The 27,267-nt window shown below is 43.3% G+C and overlaps 1 protein-coding gene across 1 annotated transcript in view; it reads right to left on the reverse strand.

Annotated features, from left to right (window-relative positions):
- Positions 1-27,267, reverse strand: part of MYO1H (myosin IH) — a 749,175-nt gene that overhangs the window by 451,474 nt on the left and 270,434 nt on the right. Inside the window, exon 17 of the mRNA XM_078666099.1 lies at positions 24,541-24,646. Coding sequence (XP_078522225.1) covers positions 24,541-24,646 — 106 coding nt within the window. The remainder of the gene's footprint in view (positions 1-24,540; positions 24,647-27,267) is intronic.

Below are 27,267 nucleotides of genomic sequence, written 5' to 3' on the forward strand. Positions count from 1 at the left end.
AACGGACTCCTCCACAGAATGTCGACGCAGTCGCGGTCGCGTTTCAGCCACACGTATCTATGGGCTTCCTCAGGACAAAAGGGCCAAATTACAGGGATCCAAAAATAAATTACGGACCCTGTAAACCGTAGCTGGAATATCCAGGGTTGGGGTACACCCCGCGGGGGGTACCTATGGGTTGGTGCCAACTTCAAGTGCCCACTCGGTAGGGAATAACACAGCAGAGGAAGGGATTAGTTCTTCTCTCTCTTACGTCTAAAGTCCACACGGCTAAAGGCTTTCAGGATGCGTCGGGAACATGGTTTACCGGCATCATGGGAACAGTCCAGCCCGAACTGCCAAGCCATGTCTTCCCTGGACCGGAAACAACCTTCCGAGGACCGGTTTCTGGCATTCCAGCCGTCTTCAGCCCGGCTTGCTTGAATCCAGTGGCAAAGTGAGCAAGGAACTCACGTCTGAGCATACCCTGCCACACTTATGGCGGCCAAAAGCGGTACAAAAGGGGGTGGTGATGGACGGAGTGGCGAAGGTGCATCAAATAACCTTTCATGCCACATGCACGGCACCCCTGCTACACAGATAGAGCCTTTTTTCAGACAACTTTCCAACGGCAGCTACATTATAATAGGTGACCACAGCGGTTGTGGCATGGTGCCAGGAACGGCCTATCTCGTGAGCGTGACTTCCAGGGTCATTTGCTATATGCAAGTATTGTATCCAAACAGCAAACCAGGCAAGGAGGCAGCAGTATGGCCTTCTCTGAATATCTCTTCTATTCGAATTGATACTTTAAGCAGAATGAAGTCTATTCTTTTACAAACAACTGTGCCTTTAACCTCGTCTAAAGAAACGTATGATCTGCAAGTTGCAAGGACAGCGGCAGAGATACATGCATTATTATCGACAAATTGCCTTGTACATTTCGTAGAAATGTTAGGTCAAATTTTAAACATGTCTGATACCAGTGGCATCGCACATGTATTAAAGACACTTTTTTCGGGACTGTTAGCACCCTTTGAAGCAGTCCTGAGCATCTTCCCGAATTTCGTGCACTCTGTGTTTGGCGGCCTGCCTCGCATCTTGGGACTCATAGCAGGAATTTTATTTTTGTTCCTTCTGTTCCGATATGGCAAATCCAGCCACAAACAAAACTCAGGCAACCATGGAAGAAACGATCCTAGCGATGAGATATCGAGAAAGAATAACTAAAGTACTCGGCTTAGCTCGGCTAAGAGATCTGAATACCACATGGTTTCTTTCATTCAGACCAATCTGGCAAGATTGCATCTTACCTGTTCTACGATGCCTGCTATGCGGAGAAGAATGCGTGTTGGACGTCTGTCTCACACTACCATCAGCAGTACCTATGGTTGTCGATACTTTGCTTGGTTCGGCAACGGCTCATGGAACGTGTTGTCCCCAGCGGCTACCTATTCTGATGACGGCATTCGTTGAGACTTCACCATTACGATTAGGTGATGGTGAGGTACAAGATTAAAGCGGCACACAGGTACAACCTTCTGTGACCATTGCTGATCTAGACACCGATGATGGCAATGCTTCTCATATGTGCACTATTTCTACTTTTTCGGACTTGGTCCAACTTTCACCTACTGTTGTAGACGAATTCTTTGCCAGCCTATCTGAGTTAATGTTCTCTCCTAACAATGAGAATAACTTTTGAGCACACAGCGTACCCTGAACTCTGAATTCGACCTTCAATTTTGAAAAACAAAAACTTCTACAAAACTGTGGAACTATTTTTTGTCCTGAAAGCGAAACTATTTTTCCAAGTTTCCGAAATATTTACTTTTCTTTGGCACATGGTACTCTGCTTAAAGTAGAACTATTCTTAGAGAACAAGATTTCTATTTTTGAAACTCTAGAGACAATATTTTGCATTAGCCTCTAGCACATGTACAGTATTGTATAAATATGTGATGAAATGGTCTCGACCTTCTCTTCTGTATTAAGAGCCACTTCATAAATGTAATTTTCATGATTCATTCAGTCATCATCCAATGTACAATGCATAATCTGAATGATATCATTGCTTGAAAAGCGTACAGTATAGTACTCATTTTTCGTGCACATACCATTTCAAATGCATTTTATGTATTTTGGGGTGGGCTGGAAAACACATGCATAGGTATATGTTTAATATTGCTTAGTATTTAGTAATGATGGACATTATACGTGGAGTGGGTGTTGTGAACGCATCTAGGACCCTATTTAAATATTCCCGATTTATGCCCTGATGTGGGTATAACAAATCATATCCTTATAAAGGCATAAGAATCATATCCATATTTAGTCATAGCCAATGCAGTCCAAATACGGCAAGGCTACTCCCATAGACTCCTAGAAAGCACAACGCGTTCTTTACACAAACCAAGCCTCCAGCAGCCCGGGAATTCCCCTTGCTTTTGTTTTGATGTGTCCAAGAACTCCTGGAGTCAAACCCGGCACCTTCCAGGTATAAATATACCAACAGCTGCCCTAGCAAAACACACAGTGGTTTGGAGCAGATCAGCTATCTACTTGCCTGACGACCTGCTGTGGCAAGTGCCGAAGGAAGCCGACCCTCCCATTGACGCACTGAGAGAGACGCTGTCTTTTCTCCTGCCGAGAAATCCAGCTCCAGTGTTTCCAATCACCCTTGCGGGTTACTGGGAGATCGAGTCCTGAGAACGAGATACAAGACCTCCTTCATTCTATAAACAAGGTATGGAGCTGATTAGATCCTTAGAGAATTCTTGATTCAGATTCTTGGCAAAAACTATCTTAACTTAAACTGCAGCTCACTTACTCCTTCCCACTTACTAGGCTTAGGTTAGGTACACCGGGGTAGGCGTATCTTAGAAGCACCAGTTGAGTACGTTTAGTCAATGATTTTATATATGTATATATTTTATCTATTTTAAACACGGTATGGCTTAGAAACTGTACCATGCTTTTACAGTATTATTTCATAATATTCCTTTTACTGTACGCACTTTACTTTATGACAAGTATTGCAATTGTGGCAACTCACTTCTCTTGCATGAGAATGAAGACTGTTCAATAAATAACCAGTTTTATTGAAAACGCACGTCCTCTCTATTTCTCTGCGCTTCTGGTGAAACTAAGCATGCACGATTGACTGAGTAAAATAGTTATCTATTGCTTCCGCTACTCTGGAGATATACTCCTTATTCTGGAGGGAGCAAAGTTGTCATGTTTATGCGGTTGTCAGAAACGAATCCCTTCTTGTCTATTCAGGGAAGTTAACACCTCCTTGTTTACTCTTGAAAGTTTCTAGTGACCTCTGAGCTAGCTGGCATTCATATTTAAGTCCAACATATTCAGTAGACACCCAGTCGACCTCAGTCCTACGTCTAAACTATCGTTTATGTTATTACAATGCGCAGAGCCTATTGGGAATATAGGAACTACACTACAATGGATGTATATGTTTCTGTAGTAAATGTGGGAGGTACAGGAGAATTTGTTGGAAAATTAAGAGTATTTCTACTAAATGGGTGGCGCTTAGGTAAACTAAGGGAGAGGTTTAGGAAGGGACAAACAAATACTAAAACATATCCACGAAAGAGTAAGACAGTTGCTACTTACAAAAGGTACAACTCCATCTGCTTTACTAGTATTACTGAAAAATAGACTCAAATCGCCTTTACCCAAGCCTTGGAGTAAGACAAGCACCACACATGGCGAATCAGCAGTACTGCAACACACTCTAACATTAACCAATGAAGGCACAGCATAAAATGAATGGGGAAAACATGAAAGTTGAAAGTGAATTGAAAAATATTTTTGAATATCCAAAAATATTTTCATACAATTATATATACTTTCATTTATTTAAAAAAATAATGAAAATACAAATATACATTTTTGCTTCAATTTGTGTAAAACATGTATTCCGACAAGGCCTCAAATAGATCCAACACATTTGCTTCTGCAATGGGGAAGAAATGAACAAGCGATACTCTTTACTACATCCACACACCCAGCCTGCCCACATAAGAAAGCTGTGCTTGACTCAATATGGGAGCAAATCGAATCCCAATGGAGTCATAGCTGTAACCAACTCCGGTTGTCCGTCTTCTAGCATTCTGTTACTAATCCCCCATTTCCTGCTTCCAAATATTATTTAGACTTTGACCTACTAATAAGCAATATAATTACTATCAAAAGGTGCATACAATTATTACAGATGGGTGAAAAAATATAAAAATTAATTATTGATGGAATTAATATGAATGGATAAACAATTATAAAAAACAAATACATTAATGATTTTGTGTAAATTCAAAGAATGGCAGTGATGTTCACAAAAGACAATTTGCATTGCACGCACAAGAATCAATGTATTACCTGTAACTAAAGTTCTCCAGCCTTGATATTTTTCCTAAATCCATGCTTTGAAGTAATCACTGTTGTAGAGCTAGAAGTCCTACAGTGATATTTCATAGCAAAGCCAAGACATTGCATTAGAAAATAAATTAAACAAATACCACTTTAATAGCACAAGCACCTCTTTAGAAAAAAAAAAAAACTTCATCCACTTATTTATTATTTATTTATTTAGTGTGTTTTATATAGCGAGCAGCTACCCCAACGGGGTGTCCCGGCGCTTCTGGGGATACGTATGCTGGGTCTGACTCAGATGGAACTAGCAGAAGAGGAAAGTTTTTAAAGCTCTGCGGAAAGAGAGTTTGTCCTGTATCATCCGGATGGAGATAGGGAGCTTGTTCCAACGGGAGGAGGCACAAACTTGGAAGGTTTTGCCACCGGAGCGTACTTTTTTGAATCTGGGGTGGCGAGAAGGTTTTTTGAGCTGGAACAGAGGAGTCTAGCATTACTGTAGGGGTGGAGGCAAGAGGAGAGGTATGCAGAGCCCTTTCCCTTTACAGCACGGTGGGTCAGAGTTAGAGCTTTAAATTCTGCCCTTTTTTGAATTAGTAACCAATGTAATTTCCGCCGATGTGCTGAGATGTGCTCACGGAGGGAAATGCCACAGACTAGCCGTGCTGCGGCATTCTGGACTGTCTGGAGGCGATGGTAAAGGCCTGTGGACAGTCCTATGTACAGGCCGTTGGCGTAGTCCAAATGGGAAGTGATCAGTGCCTGGACAATTGTTTTCCTGGTGTTGCTGGGTAGGAAATTGATGAATTTTTACACCATCCTAATTTTGGAAAAGCAGGCAACGGACACCGTCTGAACTTGTTTATGGAATGAGAGGTTGAAATCCCATCTAACCCCTAGGTTTTTTACGGATTCCTTTGGTAAAGGGGGCATACTCAGGTCGAGAGGCCACCAGAGGTTGGAGTCCAGTGGCGAGGGCTGGTGGAAAAAGAGGACCTCAGTTTTTCCTGCGTTAAGCCTGAGGAAGTTGTTGTCCATCCATCGGGCGATGTTGCGGAGGCAGTCTTTTAATGGATCAAAGGTGGTTTGAGAGGGGTTGTCGTAGGAGAACAGGAGCTGGATGTCATCAGCGTATGAGGTAGCCTTTATTCCTGATTGGGCAATAATCTCGGCCAGGGGAGAGAACTAAACATTGAACAGAAGGGGGCTTAGTGAGGAGCCTTGGGGGACTCCCCACCTGAGCGGGCGACTGTCCGTGGTGTAGGGGGGGGTGAATACTGCCTGTGTCCGATTAGACAGGAAAGAAGCAAGCCATTCCAGGGCCTTGCCTTGAATACCTTTAGCCTGTAGACGGTCGAGAAGGACGGGGTGGGAGACGGTGTCAAATGCTGCCGACAAGTCGAACAGCACCAACACCGCTCTTGACCCCTCGTCCATCTTTCACAGTACGGAATCGGTGATCTCAATTAGTGCTGACTCGGTACTGTGTCCAGGTCTGAACCCGTGTTGCGAGCCGTGGAAAGCACCATGGGCTTCGAAAAAGCTAGCTAGTTGCTGTTGTACTAGCTTTTCGAGTACTTTGGCAGGTGCGGGTAATAATGAGATAGGCCTGTAGTTGGCTGGTTCATTAGGGTCTGCATTAGGTTTTTTAAGGATGGGAACTAGTCGGGCATGCTTCCAGGAGTCTGGAAAGATGCCTGTCTGCAGGGAGTCATTCCGTATGGCGTTTAAAACGGGGTTGAGGAGGGGTGCCAAAGATTTGTATTGTTTGGCCGGCCACGGGTCCGTGGGCGAGCCAGATCTGCATTTTAATAATTCTGCCATAGAGCGGTCAAGGGTAATCTCTTCAAAATTAGTGAGGACAGGAGCGGAGTCGGAGAGGGCTGTACCTATTTCGTTAGTGCCTGGGCTGGTATTGCAAGGAAAGGAATCATATATGGTGGCAATTTTATCCTCAAAATAGTCAGAGAGGCGATCGCAAAGGGTCTGTGACACCGGAGATTGTTGTTTAAGGGCCAACGGGTCAGTGAAAGTTCTGACGGTGTTAAATATTTCTCTTGTAGATCCTTGTGCCCGGTTAATTTTCTCCTCAAGATGGATTCTTTTATGGTCGATTATCCTCTTCCTATAGTCTTTAAGGGCAGATTTGTATTTAAGTTTGTCGTCGGGGGAATAGGATTGTCTCCATCGTCTCTCCAATAGTTTACAGGCCGATTTACATTTGCGGAGTACGTCAGAGTACCAGGGTGCAGTGGGGGCAGCTCGGAAGGTTTTGATGGGCCTGATGGGGGCGAGATGGTCTATAGCGGAGGAAATCCAGCTATTAAAGTTGGTCAGTCTAGTGTCCAAGTCTGTGGCTTCCTTGGGGGCAGCCGACTGGAGGTGTGCTGCTAGACTGTCTGAGGAAATCTTGCTCCAATTACGACCAACTGTTTTGGCCGGAAGTCTGGGTCGGTCTTGGTGGTGTAGAGAAATGGAGAAATGGATAAAAAAGTGATCAGACCAGATCACAGGGAAAGGTTCACTTATAGAAATATCGGCCAGATTAGTACAGATTAGGTCCAAAGTGTGTCCGGCCTTATGAGTTGGGCTGGAAATTAGTTGATTTAGACCGCCATCCGATAAAGTGGAGAGGAAATTAAGAATGGTGGGGTCAGTGGCATTTTCTACATGGAGATTGAAGTCCCCTATCAGGGTAAAGTTTGCATAGCGAGAGGTTGCCTGAAGGACATAGTCAAGGAGGGCAGGGAGATGGGATGTCTTGGATTTGGGAGGGCGGTAGACTAATAGGCCTGAGCATATGAGGTTAGCTGCCAGTTTAACACAAAAAGGTAGTGCTTCAATGCATTCTATTTGAGTGTAAGGGAAGGAGGAGAAAGTCCATTGAGATCTGTAAATTATGGCTACTCCTCCACCTGGGTGGTGACTCTGTCTATTGGCGCACAGGATGTTATATTCTGGCAGTATGGCGAGGCATAGGGCAGGGTTGGTTTCATCCCCTAACCAGGTTTCGGTTAGAAAAAAGAGGTCCCACTTGTTGTCCTCCAATGATTGAGCTATGTCTAGGGAGTGTTTCACTAGTGATCGGCAGTTGATCAAGCCCGCTTTTATAGTTATATTTTTGCATGCGGGGGGTGACGGGCGGGTGCCTGAAGGAGATGGCATTGTTTCCTAGGGTTTTCTTCGCCCTTTCGCGTGCTACAGGGTTTATAAGGTAGTGAAGAGAGGTCAGGAGTAGGGTTGTGCGTCAAAGTACAGTGTTTGGGATTATGATTCAAAAGTGTCTCCCTACCGTAGGAAATGACGGGAGGAAGGCAGAGATGGACAGCATTTCTGGCCACCCCGGCCACGTCATGGCCGCGGATGGGTGCAGACGGGCAGGACTCTGGCACGACTCCGGCGCGGGTCCGGCGCGCCCACTGGTCGCGTCCGCTGCGCGGAGGCATGCCCGTCCCCTTTTATGCTGGACACTAGAAAGCGTCTGACGCTTCCCCCACATAAGATGGCCGCTGCGGTTTTGAGCTCGCCCGGGACTGGAAAAATGCCCTCAGCGCCTAAATCGGCTGAGACTGACCCGGTGAGTGTGGAAATGCGGGGGTGGGGAGTTGCAGAGACCGCGCTACGTGCTTCAAGCGGAGAGGAGGGGGGGACAAAGTGCAATGTGCAATTCCCGGCTACAGTATGGTTAAAAGGTTAGCGGATCAAGCTGATAGTAAAGATACAATTTAAAAGTCAAGCTTAGTGAATCAAGCTGATAGTAGAAATACAATTTAAAAGTCGTGGGACACAAGCGAGGAGGACAATAACAATTTAAAAGCTTAGTAAGTGAAGCGATAGTAACAAAATTAAAATAGTCAAGTTCTGAGCAGAGTGACACAGCAACCTCCCGGCTTCCGCCTCAGGAGGGAATCATACACACAGTGAGGTCAATACCTAGCTCTGGGTGCCCCTTTTATGCTGGCCACTAGAAAGCATCTGACGCTTCCCCCACCTAATATGGCCGCTGCAGTTTTGAGCTCGCCCGGGACTGGAAAAATGCCCTCAGCGCCTAAATCGGCTGAGACTGACCCGGTGAGTGTGGATATGCGGGGGTGGGGAGGTGCAGAGACCGCGCTACGTGCTTCAAGCGGAGAGGAGGGGGGAACAAAGTGCAATGCGCAATTCCCGGCTACAGTATGGTTAAAAGCTTAGTGGATCAAGCTGATAGTAAAGATACAATTTAAAAGTCAAGCTTAGCGAATCAAGCTGATAGTAGAAATACAATTTAAAAGTCGTGAAACACAAGCAAGGGGGACAATAACAATTTAAAAGCTTAGTAAGTCGAGCGATGGTAACAAAATGAAAATAGTCAAGTTCTGAGCAGAGTGACACAGCAACCTCCCGGCTTCCGCCTCAGGAGGGAATCATACACTTAGGTGAGAATGTACTCCCTATAGAGGCCACCATACTTCCGATTTCTGTAGACCAGTGTGAAAGGACATAGATAACAAAAGCTTCTGATTAGAGAGGAGGGAAGGTCGCTTGCAAAAGTTTGATACCAGCAGTTGATCATTTATTAGTTTGCATGCTTAAATCAGAATTGTAAGCAGTATTCAATTTATAATCAGATTACACATATAGCATTCAATGGCATCATTGAATGGATTATACATATGCGAGAAGAGGCTCAATTTAATAGAAGAGAACTTAAAATCGTTGCACTGAGGGCTAATTCTCTTGTTGTAAATTTGTGAAAGCCTTTCCACATTGCAGCTCTACAGATGTCTGAAAGAGGAGTTTCAGGAAGAATAGCCTTAGAATGGTCAGAAGAGACAAGGTCACTGGCTTCTAGCTTCTGCTGTCATCCGAGAAGTCAGTCATCTCTATCACTTCAAGAACTTCCCCAAAATTGTCAACACATTTTATAATCCTTGGGTTTATTTTGTGGGAAAAGACAATAAATGCATTCAGAATGTGGATCGTCTGTAAACAGCCTTATCTTTCCACAGGAGTCATATGCCTCAAAAAGGTTTTTCTTCGGTGATTCAGGCATATCCTTGCAAAAAACTTTTAATGTCTTCACCAGAGGCACAGGTTGACCCCTGGCCCCCGACGATGCCAGCCAACACGACGGACTTACGACGCCGCCACCCTCAACGCACTCAAACCCGACCTGAACCCCGCCTGCTACCAAGCCACCCCGAAACGCATCCACGGACCCTTCACCTGCCAAGCCTGAAAGTTCATCTGCCTCCGGACCAGCACCGCACCCGAAAGGCCAGGCACCAGAAACAACCACCTCAAGTGCATCCTGCTCAACACCCGCTCCATCCACAGACACGCCGTCGAACTCTGGAACCTGCTCGACACAACATCACCAGATGTCGCCTTCCTCACGGAAACATGGATGAACGTCTCCTCAGCCCCCGACATCGCTATAGCCATCCTGGACGGATACAAGATCACCGGAGGGATCGCGTCAACCAGACCGGAGGAGGCATCGCCATCGTCCACAGGAACACCATCCGCATCACGACCAACTCCGACGACACCCTCACCGCCGCCGAGCACCTCCACTTCCAGATATACACCGACCCCAAGACCACCCTCAGAGGCACTCTCATCTACAGACCCCCTGGACCACGCACACAATTCAGCGAAGCCATCGCAGACTTCATCAGCCCGCACGCCCTCGCCTCCTCTGACTACATCCTCCTAGGAAACCTCAACTTCCACCTGGAGAACAACAACGACAGCAACACCACCACCCTGCTGGACAACCTCGCTAACCTCGGACTCAAGCAACTGGTGAACACCCCCACCCACTACGCCGGCCACACGCTTGACCCCGTCTTCTCCTCCAGCAAGCACATCTCCTTCAGTCACTCCACCGGACTTCACTGGACTGATCACAGCTGCGTCCACTTCAGCTTCAAGAGAACCACGACCCACCACCACCCACAACAGGTTCCCCGCAGGAGCTGGAGCAAGATCACCGCCGACCAGCTCACCACCTCCCTCAGCCAGAACCCTCCCACCAACACGACGGACCCCAACGAAGCAGCCCGCATCTTCACACAGTGGCTCACCAACTGCGCCGACGACCTCGCACCACTGAAGAACCCTTCCAGCAGACCTGGCAGCAAAAAAGCCTCCTGGTTCACCAACGAACTCAAAGCATCCAAGAAAAACTGCTGCACCCTCGAAAAAGCCTGGTGCCACAACCAGACCACAGAAAACATGACCGCCCTCAAGAACGCCACCCGCACACATCACCAGCTTATCCGCACCACCAAAAGGACAACATTCAAAGAACGGCTGGACAACAACACCCACAACAGCAAGGCACTCTTCAGCATCGTCAAAGAGCTCTCCAACCCCAGCACCAGAAACAACGACATCACACCCTCGCAAGACCTCTGCAACTCACTCGCCTCCTTCTTCCACCGCAAGATCGCCGACATACACAACAGCTTCGACGCACCAACCACGCACCCAACCACCGAACCAACGCCCCCACCACCACCCTCTGCAACTGGACCCCGGTCAGCACTGAAGACACCACCCGCATGATGAACACCATCCACTCCGGATCCCCAATCGACCCCTACCCCCACCACGTCTTCAACAAGGCCGACTCCATCATGGCACCCCAACTCCGTAACATCATCAACATCTACCTTAACACCGCCACCTTCCCGGAGAGCTGGAAGCATGCCGAGCTCAGCGCCCTCCTGAAGAAACCAACAGCGGACCCCACCTACCTCAAGAACTTCCGCCCCATCTCGTTCCTCCCTTTTCCTGCCAAAGTCATCGAGAAGACCATCAATAAACAGCTCGCCGCCTTCCTCGAGACGAACGGATCCCTCGACCCCTCACAGTCCGGTTTCCGAGCCAACCACAGCACTGAGACTGCCCTCATCGCAGCCACCGACGACATCAGATCCCTGCTCGACAACGGGGAAACAGCTGCCCTCATCCTCCTGGACCTCTCTGCAGCATTCAACACAGTCTGCCACCGCACTCTAATACAGCGCCTCAGTAACATCGGAATCCAAGGGAAAGCACTGGAGTGGATAATCTCATTCCTCGCCGGAAGAACCCAGAGAGTCCGCCTCCCCCCGTTCCGATCCGCGACCACCAAAGTCATCTGCGGCGTACCTCAAGGATCCTCGCTCAGCCCCACCCTCTTCAACGTCTACATGAGCCCCCTCGCAGCCATCGCAAGCCAACACAACCTTAACCTCATCTCCTACACCGACGACACCCAGCTGATCCTCTCCCTCACCAACGACCCTGCCAACGCCAGAGTCAGCCTACACGAGGAAATGAAGGACGTCGCCGAATGAATGAAGAACAGCCGCCTGAAGCTGAACTCAGACAAGACGGAAGTCCTCATCCTGGGATCATCCCCCTCCGCCTGGGACAACTCCTGGTGGCCCCCTGCCCTGGACACCACACCCAAGCCAACGGACCACGCACGAAACCTGGGCTTCATCCTGGACTCCGCCCTCTCAATGACCAGACAAGTCAACGCCGTCTCGTCATCCTGTTTCAACATCCTGCGCATGCTCCGAAAGATCTTACGGTGGATCCCCACCGAAACCAGGAAGAAGGTCACCCAAGCACTCGTCACCAGTCGAATGGACTACGGGAACACCCTCTATGCGGGAACCACTGCCAAACTACAGAAAAGACTTCAACGCATACAGAACGCCTCCACATGACTCGTCCTGGACATCCCCCGCCTCAACCACATCTCCGCCCACCTGAGAGACCTGCACTGGCTCCCGGACAGCAAGAGGTTCACGTTCGGACTCCTCACCCACGCACACAAGGCTCTCCATGACCTGAGCCCCAAGTACCTCAACGACCGCCTCACTTTCTACACGCCCTCCCGCCAGCTGCGATCGACCAGCCTCACCCTCGCCACCGTACCACGCATCCGCAGAGCCACCGCCGGAGGAAGATCCTTCTCCTACCTGGCGGCCAAGACATGGAACTCCCTCCCCATCCACCTACGGCTGACCCAGGACCATCTCTCCTTCAGGAAGCAACTCAAGACCTGGCTTTCCGAGCAGTAACGGACCCCTCCCCCCCCAGCGCCTTGAGACCCTCCAGGTGAGTAGCGCGCTATACAAATTGTTCTGATTGATTGATTGATTAATTCCTGATAGTTTAGAAGTTATGGAAAATAGTGAGACAATTAAATAAAAGTAAGATCTCGGGCAGAACTCTGAGAGGAACTCTCTTCCATTACACTTGTGGTAGAAATCAGAAGTTTTGTGGTTTTTGGGGCAGTAGAGATCAGAGCGCTCTCACCTCATTTGTTGATTTATTTTTAAATGAGGGGACTGCGCTACTAAAGTGGTATTATTTAAAGCTGTTTTATAATGCAATTTATTGGCACTGATATGGAAATATCACCATTGGACTCAACGCTTGACAGTAGGAAAACACTCAAGTATGTCAATCTATGAAACATACAAAGCTGCAAATTTATAGCTAAGCATATGAGCTAATAATTCCTCTTGAGGAAACTTCCATTTGAAAGGAGGGGAGTTTTCAGAATTAGTTTAAATTCTATAGAGGAGATACTAGCTTTTATATATATCAGCGAAGAGATCCAGAGAAGGGGTTTAAGTAGTTGGAAGGGAAGGACAATGAAGAGAAATATGTTTCTCGGGCAACCATAGAGAATTAGCAGGAACATCACATGATGCAAGTTGAGGAAAATAGTTGGGAGCTGATAATAGATCTATGAATTGCTTTATGGACCAGATTGGGACATTTTTGTTGGGTGGTGTGCTTAGCCTTTAGCCACTGGGTGACCTTTTCACACACTTCATTTTACAGTACATAAAGTAGTGCTACAGTAGTACTACTCACCTACTACAAATTTCTATTCACAAACCTACATACGGTGAATTATGAGTAAATTAAAATAAGTGTGTAGAAATACAGTACTGCCTGTTTTTAAAAATGGTATATAATTGTACATTTTGTATGTACTTTTGTAGCCCGAAGAAGTCAGTGTAGGACGAAATGCATTGGCTACTAAATCTACTACGCAATTACGTTTTTGAAAGGAAGAACATGAATAAAGAATAATTGATCTTAGACACTTTCGTCCGATGCAGTGATTTATGTAGTGTATTGAATATTTAGATGTGACTTCAGTATAAATCATTGGTGAACATATGCCAACTCTCAGTAACCGGACATATTGTTCACAATTCTGTGAGTGCTGGATCACTTGTGATAAATGTTGTTTTGAAAGTTTCTTTCAAAATGGAGTAGAGAGGGGTTCTACTCCTGGTTCTGTGCACTACACATAGATTAACAATTTACCCTACTTATTTGGTTGTTAAGTGCGGTACTGTACTGTTGCCTCAACCCCTCTGTATATAGCTGTATCATATATATATATATATATATATATATATATATATATATATATATATATATATATATATATATATAGCGCAAAAACCTGCAATACGCCAACATCCTTCAGCACGATGAATACCAGGTACGGACCACTCGAGGGACTCAATTAAAGTGTCTCAGTGCTTTATTGATATAATGGCATCCAGTCAGTCCTGGCCAGTGCCCCAGCATGACGCGTTTCGACAGACCCAGTCTGTCTTGATCACATGGCACGCCACTGTTCTCGTGATACTTAAATAGTGCAACTAAAGATGTTATGGTCAAATACAATGCACCTGAGTCTACTCCTCATTCTTACTATCACATGGTCATAGAAACTAAAAAGATACTATTCATGTATGTACATTGAGTTTATACAGATATGCTTCACACTGTTTCAGTTTTGAAATTTAAATACATAAATACGTAAATAAATATTGTAGATAAAAACAATAAATATTAACTAACACATATAGTATAAAAACATGAAAGGACATCATAATAAATAGTGAAGGAAAATAACCATTTCTACGATGGTGCAAATAATACTTGATAAATCCTCATGTTTAAATATGTGCAAATGAAGCAAAATATCTGTAAATATATGACACTTGTGCAAAGATGTATCTTCAAAGATACAATATTAGATCAAACTCATGTACAAATATTGCCCAAAAAAAGTGCCAAAGTGTTATAAGAAAGTGCAAAATGTGCAAATGCAAACATCTGTATATACAAAAAAATATAGGGATTAGCAGCAGTAATAAATGGTACCCGGAGCCCCGGGAATCATGCCTAAAGATTAAAAACAGATATGTCATAGCAGCAGCTACCCAATAATAAATAGAGAAAACCATAATATCAAAAATTGATGTACAATCAATTTAAATAAAATTAAATGATATTGAATAATATTGGGCCGGTGCCCAATGACTGAAATCATCATCACATTAAGGAACTCTCTGAAGAAAGCAGGTAACTGGGGAAACCCTAAAAGTAACATCACATTCAAAGAGCTATGTAAAAAACTAAATGGAGTCAGCTATATATATATATATATATATCGTCAGTAGGTAGTTATAGTTAGGACCATGTTTCCAAAGGAAAAGCATTTTCTTTACTTACCTATATCGCCGTTTGACGAATCTTCACAAAATCACAAAAGTATCCAATAGGAATTTTAGACACGACTGCAGACTGAACCACTCAACGGAATTACACAAAATTTTGTAGAAATGTAGCTGTTGGTCCAGAAAGTGAAATTTTTTCGAATTGCAGTAAATCGTTCAGTAGTTGCAGAGTTATTAAAAGGAATTCAAATTTGTACATATAGGGACGCAGATCCTATGTATCTATAAGAATCAGATTTTCCAGGCTGAATCTGATCGGCTGCCCACACTTCCTAATGGAAGTGTTAGGACTTGGCTTCATAAAAATAAAGAAAAGGGGGCAGGGTAGGCCTACTCTGATCCCCGAGGCCTCTTGAGGTGGATCCCAGAAGGACCCTGCAAGGGCAAAAACGTATTTTTTAATTTCTGCCATGAATGCACGACAGGGTTGTGAATCTGCGGTAAAATAATAAAACAAATTAAACACAGATATGCGTGCAGGGAAACAGATCAAAACACAGCTCCTGCAAGTACAGCTCCCTGCTTGCTGCATGAGAAATGAGGCGGAATAAAGGTCAGAAACAAGCAGAAAGAGACAAAACAGAGGTCAGAAACGAGGAGCAAGAGGCAAAATAAAGGTCAGAAAGAGCAGAGAGAGGCAGAATAAAGGTCAGAAACAAGCAGAAAGAGGCATCATAGAGGGCAGAAGTGAGCAGAAATTGGCAACATAGAGGGCAGGAGAAAGCAGAAAGAAGCAGAAAAAAAGGTCAGGAATGAGCAGAAAGAGGCAGAATGAAGGTCAGAACTCAGAAAAAAGAGGCAAAATAAAGTTCAGTAGGGAGTAGAAAGAGGCAGAATAAAGGTCAGCCACGAGCAGAAAGAGGCAAAATAGAGGTCACAAACCAGCAGCAAGACACAAAATAAAGTTGAGAAACAAGCAGAATGAGGCAAGATAAAGGTCAGCAATGAGCACAAAGAAACAAAATAAAGGTGAGAAATGAGCAGAAAGAGGCAAAATAAAGTTTGCAAAAAGCAGAAGAAGCAAAATAAAGGCGAGGAACGAGCAGAAAGAGGCAAAATAAAGGTCATAAGGATGCATAAAGAGGTAGAATAAAGGTCAGAAACAAGCATAAAGAGGCAAAATATAGGTCAGGAGCAAGCAGAAAGAGGCAAAATAACAGTCAGAATGAGCAGAAAGAGGCAAAATAGAGATCATAAATGAGAAGTAAGAGTTAGAATAAAGGTCAGGAGTGTGTAGAAAGAGGCAAAATAATGGGCAGAAAGAGGCTACATATAAGGGAAGGAGCGAGCAGAGGAGAGGCACAAAAACAAACAGAAAATGAGCAGAGGAGGCACAAAACCAAAGGCAGGAGCGAGTAGCAGACTGCAGGCAAGCTGGACAGAAGGACCATCATGGGCGAGCTGGCATTAGGACCAGCTGCTGTGTGCCCCCTACTATTTTTCCCACATACCCACTGACAGACCCACTCATACACTCATGCACCAACTCACAGACCCACTCAGAGACCCACACACCCGCTGAAATATCCATTCAAGCACACATTCACCCAGTCACAGACCCAATGAGAGACACACACACACGCACAGACCCACTGAGACACTGAAGCATCCACTCACAGACTCACTCAGAAACACACACACTCAGAAAATGTCACACCCACTCACAGACCCACTTAGACTCCCACATTCACTCAAAGGCCCAACAAGACACTTATGCACCACTCCCAGGCCCACTGAGACACTCACACACACTCTCACACACATTGAGATATTCACACACTCACTCACAAACCCACTGAGACACTCAGCCACTCAGTCACATACTCACTCTAAAAGGTTACAGGTTACAGTTAGGAAATAAGATTTTAAAAACTTCGAAATTCACTCAAAAAAACAAAAGGTACAGGGTCATTATAGTTAAAACACAAAAGGTACAGGGTCATTATAGTTAAAAATACAAGTAAAAAAACCTTAGAAATTTACTGAAAAAAATCAAAGGTTACCGAGACATTATATTTTGGCTCAGATTTCACTTCTACAAAACCAGAGAAATTCAGCAGTTATAGTTACCTGAGCTAACTATAACGTATGCCGCAGCAATGCACTGCTTATGACCTCACATATTACATCACTCATGACATGGTCAGTGACATCACTGATGACTTCATTGATGACATCTCAAATGACTCCACTCTAAGACACTAGACTCTATGACACTTTCCTTCACTGTACTGTACTACACTCGACTTTATGACACTCCAGCCAATAACACTCCACACTGTGATTTGAAACACATTTTTATTAGAAAATGAAAACCATTAGCATACAATAAAAATAACAAAGGTTAAGGATAATTTATAGTTAGCAATACGAATGTATTTTTTAATACAAACCCAACTTAAAATACACAAACATAAAAAATTTCAAACGTACAATTATAACTTCAATTTATAATTTACACACCACCTTCAAATTACTATAAGATGCGCACCTCCGAACACAGTCTCCACACCACATTAACTATAACTCATGCCTTTTCCGTACACTGTTTATACCCTAGCATACTACATCACTTATAGCATGTAAAATCATAACATTCATAACAGCACTTATAACTCTCAAATTTAATTATTTGTTAAAACACAGTGCATGGTAATGGCGAGTTATAGTTACTGTTGTCTGGTGCAGCTGAAGAGTGTGTAACAAGGTCCACTAATTATAATAATTTGAAGGTGGTGGATAAATTGAAAGTTATAACTAGAACTTTAGAATTTTTAAATTTTATGTTGTTTAAACTTGGTTTGCATAGGGAAAATAAGTTTTTCTAAATATAACTAAGCTTTAACCTTAATTTTTTCCATTGTGATATATATATATATATATTCACTTAAAAAAACATAGGTTATAGACCATATATAGTTAGGAATTTGCATTTACAAAACCTTGAAAATTCACTGAAAAAACCATAGGTTAGAGACCATATATAGTTAGCTGGACATTTTATTGACATAAAACCAATGAAATTCCATATATAGTTAGTTGCACTAACTATATATCGCGCACCCGCAATCCACTGCTGATGATGTCACATATTACATCATTCATGACATGGTCAGTGACATCACTGATGACATCACTGATGACATCTCAAATGACATCACTGATGACATCACTGATGACATCTCAAATGACATCACTGATGACATCATCTAGTGTCTGTGTGTTTTTGTAAAGTTTAAATATGTTTTACATATTGAAGAATGAGTGGATGTATGGAAGACTGAGTGTGTGTGTGACTGGCTGGGAGGTGTGTGACTCTGTGCATATCAATGTGTACTTGTATCAGTGATTGTATAAGAGAGTAAGTATGTGTTAGTATATGTGTGAAAAGTATGGTGTTCTGTGTTTAACTGTATAGATGAGGAAATCGAAGTGTGATTGATTCTTCACAGGACTGACTAGGTGTATGAGTGCATATGATAGTGTTGTAATAATGAGTGACTGTATGTATGAGTGATTGTATGGGTGAATGAGTGAATGTGTGTGTAGACGTAGGAATCAGTGAGTGCGTATGTAGTAACTGGTATTGGTGTGTCATGATGTCATCAGTGATGTCATTTGAGATGTCATCAGTGATGTCATTTGAGATGTCATCAGTGATGTCATCAGTGATGTCACTGAAGTATGGTGTTCTGTGTTTAACTGTATAGATGAGGAAATGGAAGTGTGATTGATTCTTTACAGGACTGACTAGGTGTGTGAGTAACTCCATGGATGAGTGGCAGTGTGTGAGTGTCTGCATAGGTGTATGAGTGCATATGATAGTGTTGTAATAATGAGTGACTGTATGTATGAGTGATTGTATGGGTGAATGAGTGAATGTGTGTGTAGACGTAGGAATCAGTGAGTGCATATGTAGTAACTGGTATTGGTGTGTCATGATGTCATCAGTGATGTCATTTGAGATGTCATCAGTGATGTCATTTGAGATGTCATCAGTGATGTCATCAGTGATGTCACTGACCATGTCATGAATGATGTAATATGTGACATCATCAGCAGTGGATTGCGGGTGCGCGATATATAGTTAGTGCAACTAACTATATATGGAATTTCATTGGTTTTATGTCAATAAAATGTCCAGCTAACTATATATGGTCTCTAACCTATGGTTTTTTCAGTGAATTTTCAAGGTTTTGTAAATGCAAATTCCTAACTATATATGGTCTATAACCTATGGTTTTTTAAGTGAATTTCATTGGTTTTTTAAAAGCTAATATCTATAGCTGTAAAATATATTCTTTATTACGTGACGTATCACGTAGCCACGTGAGACGCCTCATGGCGCGTCGCATAACCGTGACGTATCGGCTCTGCAGCGCAAACAAAACCCGTAACGTAAGCGTGCCGGAGCACGCTTACAGATATATATATATTTTTTAACCTTAATTAGACAAAATCCACACGTGCACATATCTTGAGGCCTTGCAAAGGCACATCAAACAAACAGTCCCTACAATTTTGCCAAGTTTGCTGCAAATCTATTCCCTTAATTTTTTTTTTACTGTTTCTCTTGGTTTTCCCCTTGTTACACTTACCGGGACGCTACCCGGTACGCGAACCGGACGCTCCAAAAACACAAGATGGCGGACTCCCGTTACGCTGCCGGTTAGCTGCCCGGTTCGCGTACCGGGAAGCGCCTCTACCGCGAAAAATCGCGGGGGACTTTAATATCCCCCTCATCAATCCTAGGGGGTCAGGAGTGGTCTACCTTGCCCCCTTTCCTTCATTTCCCCCTTCGTTTTTCACCACATCTTGTCTCTCGATCGTACCGAGAGACAAGATGGCGGCCGCTCCGGACTGTTTAGAATGTTGACAGACACCGGAGAGCCAATCAGCTTCGCTTCGCGAAGTTCCGTTACGCGTCAGGTACGCGAACCGGGGCGCTAACCGGAGCGCTGTCACAGATATATATATTTTTTTAAACGTTAATTTCTCAAAATCCACTGGAGCACATATATTGAGACATAGCAAAGGCACGTCGGGCAAACCATATCTACAATTTTGCCAAGTTTCATGTAAATCTATTCAGCCGTTCGAGCTAAAAGTGAGTCCAACCGCCCTATGGAAAAATGAATTGGAAAAACGCGTTTTGGGACCCCCCTTTTTTCTCGGCCCCCCTTGACGAAACCCCCCCCCAAATTTTCAGGGGCTGCTCAGTAACAAAATGTGCCATTTTCCTGAAAATTTCAGCCAATTCCGTCCACAAACGCCAAAGTTATTAGACATAGAATTTTCAGAAATCCCATAGAGAAAAAATCCTAACTATATATACCCACTGGCTATCGCCAGTAGGTAATATACATATATAAACATATATAATCTGCATATCTATATAAATATAAATGCATGCATACATATACATATATGCATACATATGCATGTTATTTACATGAAAGTTTTAAAAACACTAATAAAAGCAAAGCTAAAAAGCCACCTCATTACAAACAGAATGGCTTTAACTTAAACGAGGGCGAGATCTATTGCATTTTCAATGCTTGTTTACTTTGGTTCTACCAAGAAGGCATTCAGATGTGTCACACATTTGCCATAAATTCTGAATGTTAGCACTCTAGTTGCTCATTAGATCACTGTAGTAAAGCTAGTGCTTACCAGGGAAGTCTGCTGCTAATCATGGTTTGCAGCCATTTTCCCGCATTTTTTATCCCGCAGACTTTCAGTCCGCATACCATTATCCCGCAAGGTCATTGACCTCGCATACCATTATCCCGCATTGTTTCAAAACGCATGTGCATTTATCGCGCATGCCTTTACAAAGAATTACGTTTTAAAGGCATGTATGGTAAATGCATTTGCGTTGTGAAAACCACGATGACGAGAGAGGTAAGTGGGTTTGTGTTAATTTTTTCATGGGTTAGTGATTGTGTAGTGTAGTGTAGTGTTGTGTAGTGTAGTGTTGTGTTAGTGTAGTGTAGAGTTGTGGTGGTTGTTTAGTGTAGGGTCATGCTGGGGGTAGTGTTTTAGGGTTTAGGGTAGTGTTGTAGTGTTTGCGTAGTGTAGGGTCATGCTGGGGGTAGTGTTTTAGGGTTTAGGGTTGTGTTGTAGTGTTTGCGTAGTGTAGGGTCATGCTGGGGCTAGTGTTTTAGGGTTTAGGGTAGTGTTGTAGTGTTTGCGTAGTGTAGGGTCATGCTGGGCGTAGTGTTTTAGGGTTTAGGATAGTGTTGTAGTGTTTGCGTAGTGTAGGGTCATGCTGGGGGTAGTGTTTTAGGGTTTTGGGTAGTGTTGTAGTGTTTGCGTAGTGTAGGGTCATGCTGGGGTGTAGTATTTTAGGGTTTAGGGTAGTGTTGTAGTGTTTGCGTAGTGTAGGGTCATGCTGGGGGTAGTGTTTTAGGGTTTTGGGTAGTGTTGTAGTGTTTGCGTAGTGTAGGGTCATGCTGGGGGTAGTGTTTTAGGGTTTTGGGTAGTGTTGTAGTGTTTGCGTAGTGTAGGGTCATGCTGGGGTGTAGTGTTTTAGGGTTTTGGGTAGTGTTGTAGTGTTTGCGTAGTGTAGGGTCATGCTGGGGGGTAGTGTTTTAGGGTTTTGGGTAGTATTGTAGTGTTTGCGTAGTGTAGGGTCATGCTGGGGGTAGTGTTTTAGGGTTTTGGGTAGTGTTGTAGTGTTTGCGTAGTGTAGGGTCATGCTGGGGGTAGTGTTTTAGGGTTTAGGGTAGTGTTGTAGTGCTTGCGTAGTGTAGGGTCATGCTGGGGGTAGTGTTTTAGGGTTTAGGGTAGTGTTGTAGTGTTTGCGTAGTGTAGGGTCATGCTGGGGGTAGTGTTTTAGGGTTTTGGGTAGTGTTGTAGTGTTTGCGTAGTGTAGGGTCATGCTGGGGGTAGTGTTTTAGGGTTTAGGGTAGTGTTGTAGTGTTTGCGTAGTGTAGGGTCATGCTGGGGTGTAGTGTTTTAGGGTTTTGGGTAGTGTTGTAGTGTTTGCGTAGTGTAGGGTCATGCTGGGGGTAGTGTTTTAGGGTTTAGGGTAGTGTTGTAGTGTTTGCGTAGTGTAGGGTCATGCTGGGGGTAGTGTTTTAGGGTTTAGGGTTGTGTTGTAGTGTTTGCGTAGTGTAGGGTCATGCTGGGGGTAGTGTTTTAGGGTTTAGGGTTGTGTTGTAGTGTTTGTGTAGTGTAGGGTCATGCTGGGGGTAGTGTTTTAGGGTTTAGGGTAGTGTTGTAGTGTTTGCGCAGTGTAGGGTCATGCTGGGGTGTAGTGTTTTAGGGTTTTGGGTAGTGTTGTAGTGTTTGCGTAGTGTAGGGTCATGCTGGGGGTAGTGTTTTAGGGTTTAGGGTAGTGTTGTAGTGTTTGTGTAGTGTAGGGTCATGCTGGGGGTAGTGTTTTAGGGTTTAGGGTAGTGTTGTACTGTTTGTGTAGTGTAGGGTCATGCTGGGGGTAGTGTTTTAGGGTTTAGGGTAGTTTAGTTGTTTAGTGTATGCTAAAGGTATATTCGTTCTAAACGTTTTCGTTATTTTAATTTGCGGCCTAATAGTACATGCGGGATTTCGTCATATATTCGCTAATCATACTTTCTATGGCAAAATGAACCCCCTCATTTTGTTCCTTTTTAAATTAAATGTTTTAAGAGTTACCACTTTATTCCAATCAAGATGGCTTCAGGTGTGCCATACCTTTGTAATAAGTAGGACTGTTAGCACTCTAGTTGTTCTTTAGAACACTCTGGGACATTCTGTCATTGGGCTATAGTTGGGCTACATCTGGCTGATATTTGGGCTACATTTGTTTTTTTTGTCTCTGGTGGCCATCTTTGGGCTACATTGGGCTACATTGGGCTACATTGGGCTACATTTGGGCTCCAACATATATATAGCCCAATGTAGCCCAATATATATTTTTCAAAGTTAATTTTCGTAAAAACCACTGGAGCCTATATCTTGAGACATAGCAAAGGCACATCGGGCTACCAGTCCCTACAATTTTGCCAAGTTTGGTGTAAATCCATTCAGCCGTTCAGGCTAAAAGTGAGGCCAACCGCCCTATGGAAAATTGCATGGGAAAAACACGTTTTGGGACCCCCCTTTTTTCTCGGCCCCCCCTTGACGAAACCCCCCCAAATTTTCAGGGGCTGCTCAGACACAAAATGTTCCATTTTCCTGAAAATTTCAGCCAATTCTGTCCTCAAACGCCAAAGTTATTCGACATAGAATTTTCAAAAATCCCATAGGAAAAAAATCCTAACTATATATACCTACTGGCTATCGCCAGTAGGTAATATATATATATATATATGTATGTATGTATATATATATATAAATATATATATATATATATATATATGCACACATACTTATATATATTTTTTTTATATATATATATATATATATATATATATATATATATATATATATATATATATATATATATATATATATATATATATATATATACACACAATAGAAAAAAATAAAGGTTAAAGCTTAGTTATATTTAGAAAAACTTAATTTCGTCATGTTATCAAGGTCCCTGGAGGACTGAAACGCGTAATGGCAGACATTAAACGATTATCTTAAGCACTCAATCTGGGTCTGTGTCTGCTTGCTGGTAAGGAGACTGGAGTGGCGGCGAAAGTAGCTCTTTCTGATATATATATACACAATAAGAACATTACAAATATATTCTACCATTCTATAATAATTAATTAAACAGTTTTAAACATGAAATTATATTTTACAATTTTTATTAAACATTGGAAATTAATTATAATTAATTAAACACAGTTTTATTAAACATGCTAAATAATAATTAACAAAATGCTAGCAAGGGTGGGATTTAATTTTTTTTTTAAATAGAATACAAAGTTTATCTAAATGATTCAAATATTTCATGAACATTCGTGTGAAGAGTTAATCTGCTGTGATTTTGTGTTTTATTAGATTTAGGTTAAATGTGTATTTTAAATTATTTTATAATGATATGTTACATTAAAATATGTTGAATATATGTTTTAGGTAATAACTCATTTTTCAAATACTTTCCTATACGAAGATCTCTACCACAGTAGTGTAAATCCCAAACACCTGTCAAAAGTTACAGGAGGTATCTTTACACTAGGAAATTAAGTCTTTGGTGTTTGAACCCCGAAGTGAGAGGTTTGAGTCATGTAAGTCTACACTTAAATGGAAATCTACACTCAGAAATGGAGAATATCAAAAAAGTATACATACATGTGAGCAAATACAGATGTGTGCATTTACCTTTGTGAATAGGCCCTTAGGTGCAGTGTCTTTATTTGAATGTGTGAGATCTTCAGGAAGGTTGATAAGGGTGCGTGTGGCAAAGTTGATGATTTTTATCATAAGGGAAGAATTAATATTTGGCTATTACATTAACAGGGGGAGTATTGGGCTGAGAATATGATTGGATATGTGGGTGGGAAAGTAAGCTCTGTTTTTGTGGAGTTTAGCAGGGGGGACATAGTCAGCCAAAGCCTGATGGCTGTGAGACAATTGGATCTTCTGAACTGGAGACAAGGTGAGAAGATTGGAAAGAGAAGAATATATCAGCTTCATGTAGGCGATAGGTGAAACTGGAGAACACGTGCAGCATTTGACTGAGTGATGAATCTCTTACCAGGCTGTTTGGCAGAATTTGGCTTGATACATCGGATGTAGGCAGGCTCCTTTGCCATCAAGATTTCTATCAGACTAGCCAAGCTGTGCTTGAACTGAGTAGTAACCTATGAAACACATTAAGAACATTTGTTTAATAACACTTACAATGATATGTCCGTTATTTTGTATAATATCATTTGTCCCCAAACTCCTTTAACGAGATCAAGGCATTTCACACCCATTTATTAGGTTTCACAGGAGAACTAAAGCACTCCAACATGCTGGTGATTGTTTCTCTGACAAAGCGACTGGATCTACAGCCTCCATTGGTGGACAATATTTCAGCAGAAATCTGACAATAACTCTCTCCCCTGACAGACTTTTCACCAGTATACATGGCTATGCTTGATTAAGTGAACTGCCCAGCAAGCTGGGTTTGGGAATGAGGAGATCCCATCATGTTAATTAGACTAAACGTAATGTTGGTAATGAACTATGACTCTCATCATGGCAGCCTTTCATAGAAGCACACAAGGTGAAACCTGAGTATTGTCCATGTACAGGGGTTAGATGAGTTTATGAGCATCCATCATATGTGCTCAATTGGATCATCGCAGGGATGAAACTGTACTCAACCTATGGAAGTTTATCTACTCCTTATCCAAATTCACTTTAAACATGTGGAACAACATGGCTACAGTATATATATATCTCTTTGCCGTAATGCACAAAATGGGACAAGTGTAGAGTTGAAGGTTGGCATCATGATCTATGTCGTAGTCAGGGCCGGACTGAGAACCACAACCGGCCCTGGTAAAGTGCTCGGCCGCCGAAGGTGCCGCCGAGCTGTTTGCCGGGGCCGGTTTTCAGCCGATTTTGGTACAGGGTCGATTTTGCAGTTATGCTGGAAAAACGGCCCTATAACAAAAACGGCCCCCAAGGACCCAAAACCGGCCCTCACCCGTGCGGAGCACTGGGGGATTGCCTGGTGCCCGCTATGGCCAGTCCAGCCCCGGTCGTAGTAAATGTGTGCTGATAGTTAAGGCAGGGCTATATTCGCTCCAGATTACCCTCGCATGGAGCCAGCAGTATAGTTCCTAAGGTGTTGGCACTGCCATTGGTTAAGAAGCTGGGCTGCCACAAGGTCATTGTTGGATCAAATGTGGATTAAAGGATCTTGTACATTAAAAATAAACAAAGGAGAATCAAGTCTCAACAGCTGTGCTAAGCTCTCTCTGACTTTTTTCACACTAAGATTTAGCAGATACTGAGCTCTTTCACTCCTCAATCTACCTTCTGGTGTGCCCTTTATGTCCTCTGTTAGTTTCTCTGTTTGGTTTACTTTCACCCTGGATAAAATGGATGGCATTATCTTCAGAATAAAGGATATCTTGTTTGGCTCCCCCTTTGATCCCCGTCCTTCCAGGATTACTAAATGTATTACACTGTCTATGGCCCCTGTTTTACTATGATTCTGTAACTAATCCCGCCTACAGAGGCAGTTCCCTTTTTTTTAAAAACATGTCCTTGTTATTAACTTCCTGAAGAAACTCCCGCTGAACCCTTTGGTCCTAGCTCCCCATAGGACGATTTGTTTGTTCACCTTTCTAAATATATTGAAGCCCACTCTGTTTTGCACAAACATCAATTGGGTATTTGCTCTAGTATGAGCAAAGAAAAAGTGCTTACTACCTCTGCTGACCACATCAGGGGGACTCTGGATTCTGGGGGCACTGTGGTCTTGATTCGCTTCAATTTGACAGAGGAGCTTGACACAGTCTCCCATGACATTCTCTTTACCCATCTTGCTGCTGCTGGCCTCCCAGACCCGGTACTTAGTGGGTTTGCTTCTTTTCTTGAAACTCAGATGCAGGTGGTTTCTATGGAACAGATCCTCTCCTTTAACGCCAACAAGTGTGGTGTTCCTCAGTGATCTTGCCTGAGGCCCCTGCACTTCAACCTGTATGTTGCTCCACTGGCCGACCTGATTGCTGCCTATGGCTTTCAATTTTTTCAACACTCAAATCATCCTAAGCCTGCAAGATGACTTTTCCTCCCTTTCGATTCAGTTTTAACAGTGTATCTGTCAAGTCATTTAATAGGTTAATGACAACTCTCTTTAACTGAGCACCAATACAACAAAATTTCTCAATCTTTATTAGTGCTGCTATCTGGACTTCTGACTGGTGGCCCGACTCTCTCTGTGTCTGCTGCACTACGACTGACACTACTCGCAATCTCAGAAACATCTTTGACTATGGTCTCTCCTTCGAAGCCCATGTCAACAAGCTAATGATCACCCGTTTTTTGATGCTGAATGTGAGTAAGGATTAAGGATCTTAAAGGAGTTAGGATGCTCAAGGGCACTCTTGCGCATGTTTTGATCATTAGTTGCCTTGACTAATGTGACAACATTTACTCCAGGCTTCCTGCACTTCTTATCAACAGACCTCCACCCATCTGGTCCTCAGAATTAATAGAAGTACCAGCGTATGTCTCTGTTTAGTCAAGCACTACTGGAAGCCTGTCAAGAAATCCTCAGTCTTCAAGACTCTCTGCTTCTGCCGCTGGCCACATTTTCATTTCACTTTTGAGGCTGAACATAGCACGTAAAGAGATAGGGCGTTTACCTTTTTAAAAGAGGAGGAATGCATAACAATAGCATTTCTATTTTTTTTTTAAAGTTATAATGTTTTTATTGGTGGCATTGATCAAGCAATCCTAATGGGAGTTACAGTTAATGGCA

Source organism: Lissotriton helveticus, chromosome 11 (genome assembly GCF_964261635.1).
Source record: "Lissotriton helveticus chromosome 11, aLisHel1.1, whole genome shotgun sequence".
Taxonomy (NCBI): Eukaryota; Metazoa; Chordata; class Amphibia; order Caudata; family Salamandridae; genus Lissotriton; species Lissotriton helveticus.